This window comes from Anas platyrhynchos, chromosome 14 (genome assembly GCF_047663525.1).
Source record: "Anas platyrhynchos isolate ZD024472 breed Pekin duck chromosome 14, IASCAAS_PekinDuck_T2T, whole genome shotgun sequence".
NCBI classification, from domain to species: Eukaryota; Metazoa; Chordata; class Aves; order Anseriformes; family Anatidae; genus Anas; species Anas platyrhynchos.
The window spans coordinates 16200362-16215482 of record NC_092600.1 but is presented as its reverse complement, the minus strand read 5'-3'; the positions used below and the strand labels follow the sequence as shown (position 1 = coordinate 16215482).

Below are 15121 nucleotides of genomic sequence, written 5' to 3'. Positions count from 1 at the left end.
ATAGTGAGGAAAAGATGTACTATACCCAATTGGAATTACTGGAAACAGGCAGACAACAGTGACAAAACTTCTGATTTTATTTGTACTTTGAGGGTAAATAGTGCTAGTCTTTGTAACAAATGCACATTCTGGTAATTTTCTCTTCAACATTTCTAAGATAATTAATAACCTCAATAGAAAACAGAAAAGTATAATTCCCTTGACATCTATTTGATATATGCTGAGGTGCTATTCACATGAGCTGTTAGGACACACAGTATTTTCAGTGTTGCAAAGAAAGAGCAAATTGCACAAAACTGTAGCAAATTGTCCTTTAGATTTCACAGGATCTCTATCCAAGACTGTTTGTTTGTTTGTTTGTCTTGTTATTGGAAATTCTTTCTGCCTGATCTTTGTTTTTAATACTGTTATGTCTGCTTTTCCCTGGTTTTCTTTGTTTTGTTGTTAACTGAAGCAAAAAGCATGACAATACATAGTTTTGCACCTTTTCACCCAACACGAACCAGTGACTAAAGTGGATTCATCCAATGTATCGATCATACACTTCTAGTGCAGCAGATGGGGAGTGATTTCTGGATTTCTTGGCTGCGTCTCCAGCTCAGTTAGTTACTGTGTTTCACTTCCCCAGAGAAATGGTCCTAGCAAACAGCCCCATTACAACTAACAGCATCCTGCCTATCGCAGCGTGCTTTAAGAACTGTGTCAAATACAGATGCAGGGCAACGAAGTTAAAAGCTTTGTTGGTGCTACTGATGGCTTTGACAGAGAAATGGAAAAGAAATACTCTTTCTGTAAGCAGAGGCTTAAGTATTTATTTAGAGAGTTGAGGTTATTCCTAGCAAGGCTAGGGGAGGAGCAGAGCTATTAGTTACCTGATAGCAAATATTTTTTGTATAAAGCGAGCATTGTATTAAGAGTCCCCCCACTTTAACATTCCTTCCAAGTACGGGCTAAATACTCCAGCTTTTCTGGGAGGTGAAATGGTGAAGACTTCCCTACTAGATCAAAATCAGTTTATAAGATGTATTTAAATATCACGGGAACTGGCTGTGTGCTTAGGGGGGGGTAGGATTTTTTTTTCTTCACTACTTAGGAAGATAAAGAAGTAACAGAAAAAGTTGTGAATCAACATTTTTACCTCTGTAGCTCTTATTAGTTCTTTGTACATTTGGAACACTTAAAAACTGGGAAATCGGATGATATTAATAATGAGGCTTGTGTAAAGGATGCAGAATGGATATCTAGTTCTTTAGGATTAGATATGTTTACAAAATACGTTTTATGTAGTGAAATATATATCTTCTATTCTGAATCTGCCCAAATGACACAGCATGTGCAAATACTCACAATGTATCGTTTATTTATTTTAATTTATTTTACATGTGTTCTCGATATGGCAGAATATTGCTTTTGTGTTCTAGACAACTTTTTCATCCTTTACATTTCAAGTACGCCCTTAAACTCCATAAATAATAAAATGTGAGATGCATTTGTTTTAATATTCAAATATCCTTTTTTGTTGTTGTTGTTACTAATTCTAAATTATACTCGACTGTCATGAAGATTTAGGATTCCTGCAAGCCAGAAGGGGTATGAGAAGCATAGAGCGCATGTTATCAAAGCTTTTTCCATTCCATACTACCCCAGAATACTTCTTGTAAACTTCATTTTAATTCATCACTTTCATTTGAATTTCCTTTTGGATAGCTGAGGTGTTTGGACTCTGTAGTCTGAAACCATGCAGTATGAGGCCATTTATGGGAATCCATGCAAAGAAGACTTTAGGAAAATCAGCTGCAAAATATAATACATCTGTCTATAGAGTTCTTTTTGTGCTGAAGGGATTCCAAAGTTCCGTACCAAGTTAAGGAGTAGATACTTATAGAGCTAACAAATCTGTTATGCACTAATGGAGGAAAATGTGTATTTACATTAAGGCTCATATTTATTCTTCTGAGAGAGACGGTCTGCACACTTACACAGGAACTGCATTTGCATACCTGATAGTTAATTGCTAAATTATAAATTCTATACAGACATCAATATCTGATGAACAGCAAGTAATTATATTGTAATAATGCCTGAGAAAACTGGTATACGCTGCCCTAAGAATCATGAATTACAAAGCTCTAAAATTGAAAAGTTCGTCAATAATTCAGGTTGGTAGGGGTTTGAGGTGGTCACCTAGTCCAACTTCTTCCTCAGATGGGGTTATGAGGACTAGTTTTGATGTCAGACATCACTCGGTCCATAGTTTTTAAGGCAGATATCCTGTGGCCCCCTCTAATGTGCATTAGGTGGGCTGTTACTCACCACTCAGCACCATAGCTAAGCCTCTGTAGCATACTGAGCATCACAAGCAGTATCCAATACCTGCTTTTCCTCAGTACAGTGCCTTTTTTGTGTCTGCATGTGTGTATGCACACATCCCATTCCCTCATGCTGAATTCAAGTACGATTAGAAATACCCATGTAACCTACTGTTAAATAGTACTGGGATGAGGGAAACAGTTCTGTTTGGTCACTGCAAATGCTGTCTTAGCTCACTAGTGCACTTCAGTTCACGTCTAATCCTCTGCTGAATAATAGCAAAGCTATTTTAGGAGTTTACTAGAACTCCTTTAATATACAGAAATTGAATTTGTATCTGGAGCAGAAAGTGGATCTGTGATTTTTTTAATATGTAAGTTCTTATTTATAGAGTGACAGAATTTATTCCATAGTTTTGAGTTGGCAGCTTAAGATCTCCAGCTCCTACAAAGATATTAGCTTTTGTCAGCTTAGCAGGGCTCTCAACCCCGGTTTTCATCCCTGTACCATAGGCATCTTAAATATCTTGAGCCTATCAGATAAAAGTAAGGCCTTGAACATGATTTTGAATTTCTTTAGGAAGCCATTGATGAGAGAATTAAAATAAGGTTTGATACACCTGTTCATGTGAAGAAGTGCTTCAGTATTTTCTTAGTTGAATTGGGTGTAAGCCCCTATATATTGTGTTGCTATAGTCAAGGCGAATATGAGGGAGGTCAAATTATCATCTTGGTTTGAAATGGAGTGGTACAGTCTCTCAGAAGTGATTGATAGCACATCCCCTATGTGCCCTGTGTGGGGAATTTCTGAAGTGAGTCAAAGTATTCTGAAGTTAATGACTGAACTGAGAACTGAGAGTGTCTTCCCTGAGAATCCCAAAGTGCATTAGGTCTAGAATACTGGGTTAGTTTTAGTAGGTCTTTGTAAAAATGTTTGGAAATGGAAAATCTGATACCAGTGGTACTTGGCTGGAATGGATACATCCAAGTTTGCTGTCTTGTTGAATGTTTAGGCTAATGGCAGGCTAATGGAAGGAAATCACAGTGTCTAAGTGGTTTGTTAAAGCACTGGTTATCAATGCAGAAAGGTCTGTAAAACCACCAGCAGCAGTTTATAATCTAAGTTATTACAACCACCTGATGTTTTCACCATGCTTGGTACACACAGAAACAAACAAACAAACAAAATCTTATCTGAAGAACAATCAATATGGTAATTTAAGTATTACATAAAGGGTCCAGGTACAGTAAACTGCTATGAACCTCGAGGCTGTGCACTACCTGACTGAAATCCACGTAATTCTGTTGAATTTGGCAGGGTTTTGCCAACGTGAAACAATTATGTCCTGGCCATCAGCTTATGATGGCGAAGGATGAAGGGTGAACCCTGTCAGTGAAGAAGGATTCAGTCCCAAGAAATCTAGCCACTTCAGATTTAATGGCTATTTTTGTCACATTACAGTCTGACAGCTTTTCTCAGGCAGATAAACTTCACCATAGTTGCACTATTCCCTGCATTCAACATTGCTAATGCTAAGGCCTGCCTAGTAGCAGCTTTCATGTTCCTCCCAGCTTACCTGTTGATGGGTTTGTTCTCCCTGATTCTTTCTAAGCATTTCTTCTGAAGACATTGGAGTCTGAAATCTTGCGTTATTACCATTTTGTGTGAGGCTCTTGTTGTTTGCAGAATGCAAGAAATAATTTTATTGTTACTGAAAGTGACTCAGAGACCTAGAATCGGCTGTAAATGTGTGAGCACAGCGGAGGAGAGTATTTTGTGCTTAATTACAAACAGCCTGGAGTTTTAGGACTACAAAAGGCCTAAAGAATCCCTATATGTAGTTACTGGTAATGTATCTTAACAGAAATTGTCTGATTTAACCTAGGTTGGCAATTGAATTCCCTGCCTCTGCACTGAGATTTTGTTGCAACAGAAGAACAATGTTGCTTAAAATATTTTCTGAGCAGTAAAGTGCCGTGACTGCGAGTCTCCTTTAGGAGAAATGCTGGATGGCATTTGTGTCTGGAGACAAGCTAACCAATGACAGTGCAATCTCCCCTGCTGACCCATCAAGGCACTCGTAGAGAAAAATTGGATCTGCATCACTGGAGGGTTTTCAATCAAATGAGAGAGCTGGGAGTACAGAGCTTTGGTAGTAACAAGCAATCCTGCCCTTTTCAGGGCTGATCTTGCACTTCTTTATATAAGCAGTGTCTTAGATTTTAAATATTTTAAATAAGGGCCTACCTTTGTAGCCTCCCAATGTCTACTGGGATTTTAGAAGTTGCTGTCTGAGCAGGTGAAGGGTAGGACTTACCTCTAGTTTTCTACAGGCTGCATTCACAACTTCATTAAATCACGTTCAAATTTGGGTAAGCCTGGCACTGTGCCATCCCACTGGAAAGCTTAGTCTGGCTGGGAGTACAGAATGGAGTAACAGCATCCTTTGTTGTTTTCTGGTCTATGTATGAAAACTGCATAAAGGCAAATGAAACTGGAAAATCCCTGAGAACCACGACTTGCTTTTCTTCAGGGTTCAAACCCTAAAGATACTGCAGTAAGATGAGTATGATTCTGAGTTCATATGGTGTTTTAGCTGTTAAAAATAGCAAAATTACTGATTTCTGTTGTTTCCTGCCTGAAGCAAGTAAAAAATAGGTCATTCATGTTGAATTTTATAAATTTCAGTTAGCCAAATGAAACAGACCTTTTGAAATGTAATACCTGGCATTTGGTGGCACAGTATCAAAGATCCTTTTGCTAAGTACAGTTATAACTTAAGAATCACGTTGCATTTTTTTCTCTTTATTTATTCCTATGGCACAGAGAGGACAGTGCAGGTAAAGACAATATAACTGTAACACAACTTTGTGTGTTGGTGTGTATGTTGTTTTCAATGCTTTGTAGTTAATAAGTATGTGTAAATGCTTGCCAACACTTTACCGAAACATTTTTCATAGAAGTTTGATTACATGCTCTGTACAAATACATTGTTGACACATATTTCAAAAAAAAAAATCTTAAACATTAAGCAATTGAGATTTATAAAAACTGTACAAATACATGGCAGCCACATATTTCTAATAAAAAGCAAATTACAGCATGTGTGAGGACGTTGAGTAGCAATTACTCTGTGAATCCTAACTTTCATGAATGAATGACTCAAAATCCTTGCCATAGCACTGAGATTAATGTAGGGATTTTAACTGTTACATTTTAATTAGGTTATCTGCTCTTTTAAATATGAGGTCAATGTTTTCCTTGTTACTCTTCAATTGACTGAATTTACACATCCCGTCTGTTAGGTCAATTTATCATTATGCTGCCAATAAACTATATAGATGTTAGTTTAGGGATAAACCTAACTTGAGAAGACTTCTTTCTCTAGAAATGATACTACATTTTACAAAGGGTGATACCAAACCCTTGTACCCCGTATCAGAAACATTAATGCAATAAAAAATTATGGTTATGGTACTGGTTTTATGAATACAATTTCATCCAGTATTATATTCCAAATGGACTTTGTTATGGTAAGATTAATTCAAAAGGCCCAGTTATCTTAAGTACAAATTTTACTGCATTTTTATGTATCTTTTTGTTGGATATATGAATATGAGCTGAATGTGAATCTTGTTTGAAAAGAGTACATTGTATAATTAGAATATGCTGCTAGGGTCATGTTTTAGCTCTTGTTCAAAATCATGCAAACAATATTCTCAGGCGATAGACAAATCCACGCAGCTCTTCTGTAGCTTTTGGGCTGCAGCAGTGTCATTCAGTGCACCATGTGTTTTGTTCAACTACCTTGCTTGTGCTGGTTCACATCTGAGATTATTTTCACATGATCATCTGTTAAGTAACCATAAGCAGAGTTAGTTTCTGAGATAAATATGATGCAACTTCTGTGTTACAGGTATTAGTTAGCAGGACATGCAGACAGCACGCTGCTGGCTCACTGCGCTGGTGCCATCCACCCTTTTTTTGTCTCTTCAGAAAGATGCAACTGACTTCACTTTAGACTTGCTTTTTAGTACCAGTGGTTCCCCTTTGTGAGAAGTTTACTTACCTTCTTCTAAAATCACACGTCTTTTTTTTTTTTTTTTTCATGTTTTCTTGTTGGTTTTTTTTGGAAACCTAGATGTTCTCCCAGTCCCTGTCTTTAAATGTGAAAGAAGTTGCATGGGTGTACAATAAATGGGTGTACAATGCATGGGTGTACAAAAGAGGAAAATTCTGTTATGGTATACATATCCCAGGCAACTTAAGGAACCTTACTTAACATAATAATTCTCTGCACTGTAAGTATTAGTGTGGAAGAAATCAAGATTGAGGATTCTTGAAATTTACTTGTTGACCTCTGCATTTTTTTTCAGTTTCTTCAATAAATAAAATTGTAGCTAGCCTATTCTTCATTAGTTTTAACTCAGCTGAGCAGTGAAATCAGACTTGTTATTACCCGTAAAAGGCTGGATTAGTTCTGGGTTAGAGTTAGAGCACTCTCACAGTTTGTCAGTCTCTGCAGCTGTCCTGCTTTGAAGACAGAGCTAGTACTTCTGTAGGTTCCTTAGCCTGTAGTGCCCAAATTCACTCAGAGGAGCCTCATGTCTCACTCAAACAATAATATATTGCATTGGCAAGTGTTTAGGGTTTGAGTTTATTTTTGTTTAAATATAATGATGTAGAAAATAACTTTTTTGTTCCTACCATAATGTTGTGTGTCATTTTTTTCCCTTTTCTTTGGCTTAAACTAAGCCCTGTGGGCTTTGGAATTGAAGGATTAAAAATAACAATAGCAAATAAAAAGCTGTTTTTTTTCCCCTCGATATTGCTAGATACCTCATCCTATGTACCTCATTTATTATTTGCTAGATAGCCATAGGCATAGCAGCAACTCACAGAAGGAATGAACAGAAAAATATGAAAACAGTGATTATTCTCTAAAGTACAAATTAAACAGGCTTATTAGCATTATTGCTTTTATGTAATTTCTCTATATTCCATAGGTAAAATCATATCTGAGACTACTTTCATTTATTACAGGTCTTTATTTAACAGCTGTAATGAGGAAGAGGAGGATTTAAATTTCTCATGTTCCCCTTGAAACTGATGTATCGTGTGTACGCTGTGCTGTACACCAGTGTTTACTGCAGGGCATCTCCACCCACAGGGTACCTGCTCCATCATCCATTCAAGTCAGTGGAAAGACTGCCTTGACTGCCACTGGACTTTGGATCAGGATGTGGAAAATGGATTTAGACAAAGATAAACAAGAGATATTCTATTTCAGACTAACATCTGTACTGTATGTGTACTAAATGGGGAAAAGTACAGGGAATCCATTCGATCCACTTAAGTTATTGTTTGGAGGAGGCAGCCATGGCTGATAGCTTTAGATCAGAAGGACTCAGAAGATGCAGCCTCTTGATTAACATTTAATTTTCCATGTACAGACTGAGTTGAGACTAAAATCATTGTCCTCTTCCATAACTGGTTATTAGATACACTTGGAGAAGAGAACAGTTAACCTCTTTCCTCTCTCTCTCCTGTTCCCCTTTTTCCTATCCATGCTGCCCTTCTTTTCCTTCTTTTCAAGTGATTGGCCCCACTGTGAGTTCTGATGATTATAAAGAGAATTAAGATTTAGACTGCAAACACAAATTAATTGGACAGCATGCCTTTGTACTTTGATTTGCTTAAAATGTTTGTTTTGGAGTTTTTAAGTAGTTTATGCAAAAGAAAACCTATATGTGCCTGAGTAGCTGTGTATGTGTGTAATTGTGTACCTGGAGTTTGTTAGTATCAGTGGAATGAAAAGGAACTCTCTGTGGAATTTATCCAAAACTGGATTAAAATTTTTCATGTATTGTGTAGATACTGGAAATTAATTTGCCGAGTTCAAAAATGAATTAATCACCTTACCATTTAGTCCCTGGATAGTTTCATAGTAGATAAAACTATGAGTACTCTCTCATAAATACATCCAGCATTATCACTTTCTGACAAACAAGCACTGTCCATATTGATTTTGTTTACTATTCATAATGATTCTGCTGAGTTTCTTGTTAAATTCAGCTTTTCATAAATCTCATATAAATCTTGAAAATATGAAACTATGGCAATAGATAGAGCTTACATAGGCCTGCTGGAAGCAGTAGACTTAATTTTGCTCACAGTGAACTCAGTAGCAGCAATGTTTGTTATTTTCTAGGCTCACTATATTTTTCTCACTCTTCAGTTATTGATATGAAAAACAGTAACATTTTAATTTCTATTTTTATAGCATCTTCTAGGCCCCATCATGGACTGTGGCTATGTGGAGCTCTACAGATAGCAGAATCTAGTGTTTTAAGTACTCTTGGGCTTTGGAATTGCAAAGACTTTCAGATGGGAGCTTGCTTTTCCTGTTATGTCTAATGAGAGGTCTTGAACTTTTTTGACCCTTTTCTGTAGTGGATACTAAGAAATACTAAGATACTAAGAAATTAGATGAATGAAATAATTGTATATATATATAGTTGGCTGCAGAGTTTGAAGTTGAGAAAACAGAAACAAAAAGTCCTTTTCACATTGAGGTGTTCTCGTTTCTCACAGGGTTCTGTGTAATAGTGTCATCTGCTACTATATTATTTACTTATTAGCATCCATGGTAAATCCTCTTCCTGTTAGTAACAGACACATTCAAGAGACACAAATCTAATTTATGACAAAAAACTCAACTATTTTCTGGCAAAGAATCACTCCCCCCCCCCCCCCCCCCCCAAGCTACAGTCCTCTCATGTTGTTCTCATTACCGAATATTTGTTTGTGCTACGTATCAACAAAGTTCCTTCTGTTGTAATGTGCTGTCCTCATATATGCATTGTAATGGATAGCCTGTGGAATTATAAGTGAAGGGTTTTAACCTTTGGAAAATGGTGTATGTAGTGGACAAGGGTCCCTGAGGACTAGCATATACATGTATTTGCTGAATCTTTGCTTATGAAATTTTATAGTTTCAAAGTTGTCTTTGGGCCCTTGTAATTGAAGAGTCAGCATCCTTATGCTACTTACCATCATAGATGCGGTATATTAACTTCCAAAGAAATGCGTTTGTTGTTTTTTTTTGAACTATAATCAAGTTATATAACAACCTCTTCAACCAAAGAGAAGCACTGGGAAATCCACTGAGTTTGTTGTGTTATTCCAGTTTAGTTGGCTAGTTGGGCAGGAAAAGAAAAGAAAAAAAAAAAAAAAAACAGAAAAGAAAACAGAGAGGTAGTAAATTCAGGCATTGAACACTAGCCCTGGTGTTCAGGAAGATTATGGAGATTGTTTTGTGCAGTGAGGATGCTAAAAAGGATCTCATATGTAAAAAAAAAAACAAACACCACACCAGTTTACATCATTCTCTATTAGATCCAGAGATATTATGCCTTTAATTTCTCCTTTTCCTTACCCACTTCACATGAATGCTGGGCATTTTGTGTCCATGGCGTGGACAGGAATGGATTGGAGTGTTTTGATTTTTGAAATCCTCTGTTACCCTGATACTCCCTCACAATGCTAGTCACATATTCCTGACAGTGCGTTGGAAAAAGCACTGGATTTTATCTTGCCATTTTAATTCCAAATGCATATGTTCGTGTATGTACACTGACCAGTCCCACGGGCAGGTGGGGACTGAAGGGGAAGGGAGAGTGTGTTAGTGCTTCGCCTCCAGCCGCAGCAGCCTGTGCAGAGACACTGCTAGGAAAGTGAGACACTTGAACTGCTGTTGCCTGTACAGTGCCTGTGCTGTGAATAAATAGGCTGTCAATCTAACACTTTAAACAAGCACTTTCTTCTTTTTTTAAGCTAGCATTTTGACATTTTCCATTAAGCATACTGTAATAGAAAAGATGAGTAGAATTTTTCTACACACTAGGAATAGCAACCTGTCTGCTTAGCATGGAGGACCCCTTTCTGTGCTGTGACTGAGAGTGTTATACCGCGGTGAATTGCTTCTCAAGGTTAGATTTCGATAGTGCTTCCCTCTGTGACTGCCTTACTCTCTCTTCGCCTGCCTTACTCTGTGAGTAAATTCATAAGACAAGTGGGAGGTAAGACACTGCTCAGTGTGAATGAAAGCAGGCTTTAACAAAGCACTTAGTGTTAGCATACACTTAGTGCATCGTGTGTTTCCAGCAAAGGTCGTGTACCCAGCAGTGAGCACTGAGCATTTGTTGAGACTCCCGAGGCTCTTGGTTAGGTGCTTTGTTAGCTTGTCTGCTGTCAAAATGCACTGCAGTGCACAAAGGCCTGTTAGCCACATGCAATGCCCTGTGTGCTGAGGGTACTCGTCTGTACTAACTGCTGTGCACATGGGCATGCAGGAGCTTCTACACAGAGACATGCAGACTTCAAATGGAAGTGTACTGCCTAAATATAAACTTTTAAAAAAATAGTATTTGTTTAGTAGATTATAATGGAAATCTGTTGTCTATTTAGTTGACAGGTCATTAGGACATATTCGGGTCTAATGGAAAAATTTGGGTCTAATGGATCATAATACTTAAGTAAATATTTGCTTGAAAACAAGCATATACAGACATGCACAGCACATGTATACAAACACACCTTAATTGTTTTCCCTTACTGTTTTATACAAAATACCTCAATTATTCCCTCTTACTTAGAGCTGTTTTTAAAGTCAACACATCCATTAACTTAATAATTTTGTAAGGAAGAAATTATTGTCAGAATACTTGGATCATACTGTAGTTTGCTGCTGCCTTTTTTTTTTCCTTCCTTCTGATATTTACGTTACTGAAACACAAAGTCTGTCTTTGAAAGCCAGTTAAATAAACGACAGAGGTAGCATAGTGTTTCCTAGCAACACCATGTCTATACCAGTGATGCTTGCTTCCCTCTTTAAGCTAAAAGCAAAGTCATGTCCATTAATCCCCAGCTGAACATAAACTTCTCAGAGATTTTGCTCGCTCCCTACTGTTCATGTTTTCATCTTGCTCATATGATGCAAAGTAAACTGCTTCTGTGATTTAATTCTCTTCAGTGCTCTGGTATAAAGCCAACCTTGTGTGTATATTCACAATTACTGTTTGTTTTTCATTTAAAAGGAAAAATTTGTTCTACAGTATGATGCCTCCCCTCAGACGTTATCATTTTGGTCATTCAAACAACCTAACAAACCAAAGATATAAAATAAATGACTTGAAAATGTATTTCCTTTGTTGCAAAATACGTACATTGTTTATAGCTAAGATATGTAATGCCAAAATAGCCTTTCTTTTAAGTGAAAGGGGCACCGTGTTTTTTAATACACAATAGCAGCACTGGAATAAAACTTCTAGGATTTGTTTCTGTCTGCTGATAGCTTTCTCTGTAAAATGAACTAACTGGCTTTGGCCCTGCTCAAAGAGATCTCATGTCTTACTTGGCAGAGATTGGGAGATGTAGCTGCTGTGCCAGCACTATCAGTGGTACAGACTCAGGCACCTGGTAGGCCAATGTGCAGAGATTTGGTTGCTGTTGCCTATGGAGAACCTTTTCTGTGCGACAGCTGAGGTCTCTGTCTGACACCTTCCACCAGCCCAGCAAAAAAAAAAAAAAAAAAAAGTAAAGGAGACTTTCAGAATTCTACTGAAAAGTCCATGTGGCCATGGGCTATTTAATCATATTAAAGTTTAATTATTCATTATGAATTTGTCAGGTAGTAAGCCAGCTAGGTAAAGTAAGAGTGAATATTTACCTTTTGTGATACCAGTTGTGAATAGCAGGGGTATGAGGCAGCTCGCTTTCCCACAAGGGAGCCTCCTGTGGCACTGTGGAAACCAGTACGGGGTCAGAGGGACTTCTCTCTAACATCACCTGGTTATGGCCAAGGCTGCTAGGAGGAGCAGGAAGAGACCAAACTCAAAGCTCTGGCTTTCTGAACAGGTTTATAGAAATGCTCTTACAGGCAGCCAAAATTAGCAATTTCTGGAAGGCTGCTCAATCTTTCAGCACCAGGTGTGTTAGTTTGACACTTGGTCCTATTCCTGGTCACCTGCAGAGACCAAGGGGCAGAGAGGTGACTTCCTGTCATCTTGGTCTTTCTTCAGTACTGCACATCTGCAGCTGTGCTGCTCAGACAAACAGAACATATTTATTTGCTTTCTGGATATTTCCCACTGCTGCCTTCCTTGCTCATACCTGATGAAAAGATTATCCACACTCCGGTAGGGTGCCCATTAGTTCCTCAGTGCTTTTAAAATGCCTGGGGAAGGGAATGGAGTACTTAATTAATAGTCACAGCTTGAGGTCACAGAGGCAAATGCAAAGGACTAATCCAGCCAGTTGGTGACACCTGAGTGGGCTGCACAGGTCCCTTCACATCTCGATGCTGGCTGTGACCCATCGCTGGTACTAGAGGGGAGAATGGGAAAGCATGAAGCCTTGTGAGCTGTTTTGGATGACATTTTCTGCCCAAGACCAATAGCGTGAGATTAATGATTCCACGTTCTGTGATGGTAGTGTAGATACCTGACAGGATTAGACTGTGTCTCCAAACCAGATGAAAGAGCTGGAGTGGTTGGGTTCCAACATATTACAACAGTATGGCAACAGAGCCTTGTCCTCCTTATAAGAAGGTGATCTGAGAGGCCCGTTGCAGGACTCCCAAATCTTCTTTGACATCTATAGACAAATGAGAGATGTTTGCATGGATTGGATGTGGTCGGAAGGTTACCAAGGCTTCATGTACCTTACAGGGTGGAATTGGTTTTTTTTTTGCTCTTTATTCATAGTGAGTATTCAGGAAGACATAGTAGCATGTCCTGAGACTCATTCAGTTGTAGGAAAAATAAAAAGCAATCAAGTTGTTCTCTTGCCTATGGACATTCCGCTAGTGTGTATAAGCACCTTAGCAAGTGAATATTTTTGTTTCCAGTTCAGTTTTTGCTATACAGTAAGTCACATCGCATCCATAGTCAATACAAAACATGCTTTTTTGTGGGCTACCTCTTCTAGATTTGCTCTTTCCAAAAGTGTGAAAGGTTACATTGTGAACTTAGTGTTAAATAAGAAGGGCTTTTAAAGTGAATGTTAAAGAAGGAAAATATTTTCAGAACAATTTACTTAAACTTTGTGTTAGAGAAGCTCTGGAGAATTTTTCAATGCATGATATAAAAGGCACGCGGAACATTGACGGGCTTGTATAAGAAGATTTTCTCCCTCACGTATGGATACAAACACATAGTGGGAAAAACCTGACCTTGTCAGCAGACTGCCTTTAACTGAAGATCTGAACATTTACAGGGTTCATAAAACATTTATCATGGCTGGTGGTAGGCCTCAGCTTCTCTTTAGGCCTGAGTTGAGTCCCCTCTTCCCCGGGGTTCCTCCTTCTCCACACACGCCAGGGCTGTGGCTCTGGGGCTGGCAGAGTGTTTGCCCCACCAGCAAGAGCCGGGCTTTTTGTTTGCACAGTAATATTGTCAGACGTGTGAGCGTTAGTGGGAATAAGCATGTCTTGTACTTACCTTCCTCATTTCTTCAACCAGATGGCTGCCCCGATCTGTGCAACGGCAATGGGAGATGCACGCTCGGCCAGAACAGCTGGCAGTGTGTCTGCCAGACCGGCTGGAGAGGGCCTGGATGCAACGTTGCCATGGAAACTTCCTGTGCCGATAACAAGGATAACGAGGGAGGTGAGCGAAAGTCTTCCAATTCCCAGTCCCTAAAGAGCAGAGGGTTGTCCATGCTTTCTTCCTGAGTCATTTCACTTCACAAGGAGTATGGCTGTCGTTATCACCGAGCGTTGTTGTTCCATTTCTTTTGAAACAAATGAGATTGGGAGTGCTGGGGCCTTGTGGAGAGACGTGGTGACCCACAGCGCCTGTGTGTGAAGCTTGCAGGCAGGCTCATTCCCAGCCTGCATTCCACAGGAGCCCATGGCATTTCATGGGTGCCGAGTACAGCCTGCAGATGAGAACTTTTTCCTGTAGGCTTTCGACATGTGTGAAGTGAAAGGTAAATGACTGTGCCTGTGTGCACAAGCATAGCAGCTGATTTAGCAGGATATTTAGCAACATTTTTTCAGCTCTGTGCTTGAGGCCAGGGTCGTGCTCTCATGTGCACAACCTGTGTAAGTCATTGGAGCTCGCTGTTGTATTTCACAGTTTGTACACCAGACTTGAGAGGGCTGAGTGTGTTGTGCTAAACAGTCATATATGGTAAGGTTCTGAGATCCCCCTTCAATTTTCTTTCTCCTTTATCAGGCACAAACCTATTAAATATAGAATTTGTTCTGTGTTTACCTTCAAAGATGACTTTAGTTTCTCTTTTTGTAGAGCCTTCCATGGTGTATTAAGTTATACTGGCCTGAAAGCAGTTCTAAGAAGTTGTGCCATCTGTATAGGATTGCTTGGTAAACTATCCCTTTCATCTGAAGTAGCTCTCATACCTCTCATTACAATGTCTTTAGTAAGTCACCTGGATTCTTTTTCATCTCCTTCTGCTCATTATTAGAAATCAAACACTAGACACAGCTTTTTGCTTTCAGGCTCCTTCACTTTTCTTTGGCCAATAACTAAAGAGTACATCAGTTGTTTGCTGATTAATAAATGGTTTACTTGTGATATTCTGCAAACTGCAGAGAAACAGAGAACTTTGGCTTATTGGAATGATTCTTCTAGGATAAAATTGTCATTAGGATGAGTAATTTTATATAAAATTTCAGGGTGGGGAAGTTGTTTTGGATTACATGATTTAACCACATTTGAATATCATCTGCTAGGTCCAATCTGTAAATTCTCTGTTAGTTCCTTGGCTTCACATGATCACCGTGAAC

At 38.7% G+C, this 15121-nt stretch overlaps 1 protein-coding gene and 1 long non-coding RNA gene across 11 annotated transcripts in view; one reads left to right on the top strand and one right to left on the bottom strand.

The window, feature by feature from the left end:
• The window catches only part of TENM2 (teneurin transmembrane protein 2), a 1606114-nt gene that overhangs the window by 1542148 nt on the left and 48845 nt on the right, over positions 1 to 15121 (top strand). For all 9 annotated transcript variants that reach the window (XM_072044660.1, XM_072044658.1, XM_072044657.1 and 6 more), the window contains one exon: positions 13833 to 13979. In XM_072044660.1, coding sequence (XP_071900761.1) covers positions 13833 to 13979 — 147 coding nt within the window. The remainder of the gene's footprint in view (positions 1 to 13832; positions 13980 to 15121) is intronic.
• LOC140003650 (uncharacterized) lies at positions 4908 to 13914 on the bottom strand. 2 transcript variants are annotated; one of them, XR_011812649.1, is made up of 3 exons: positions 13812 to 13914; positions 12041 to 12175; positions 4908 to 6162 (listed from the first exon to the last, which is right to left on the bottom strand). It is a non-coding gene; the product is annotated as an uncharacterized lncRNA (long non-coding RNA). The 2 variants fall into 2 exon arrangements; XR_011812650.1 differs by lacking the exon at positions 4908 to 6162 and adding an exon at positions 9212 to 9508.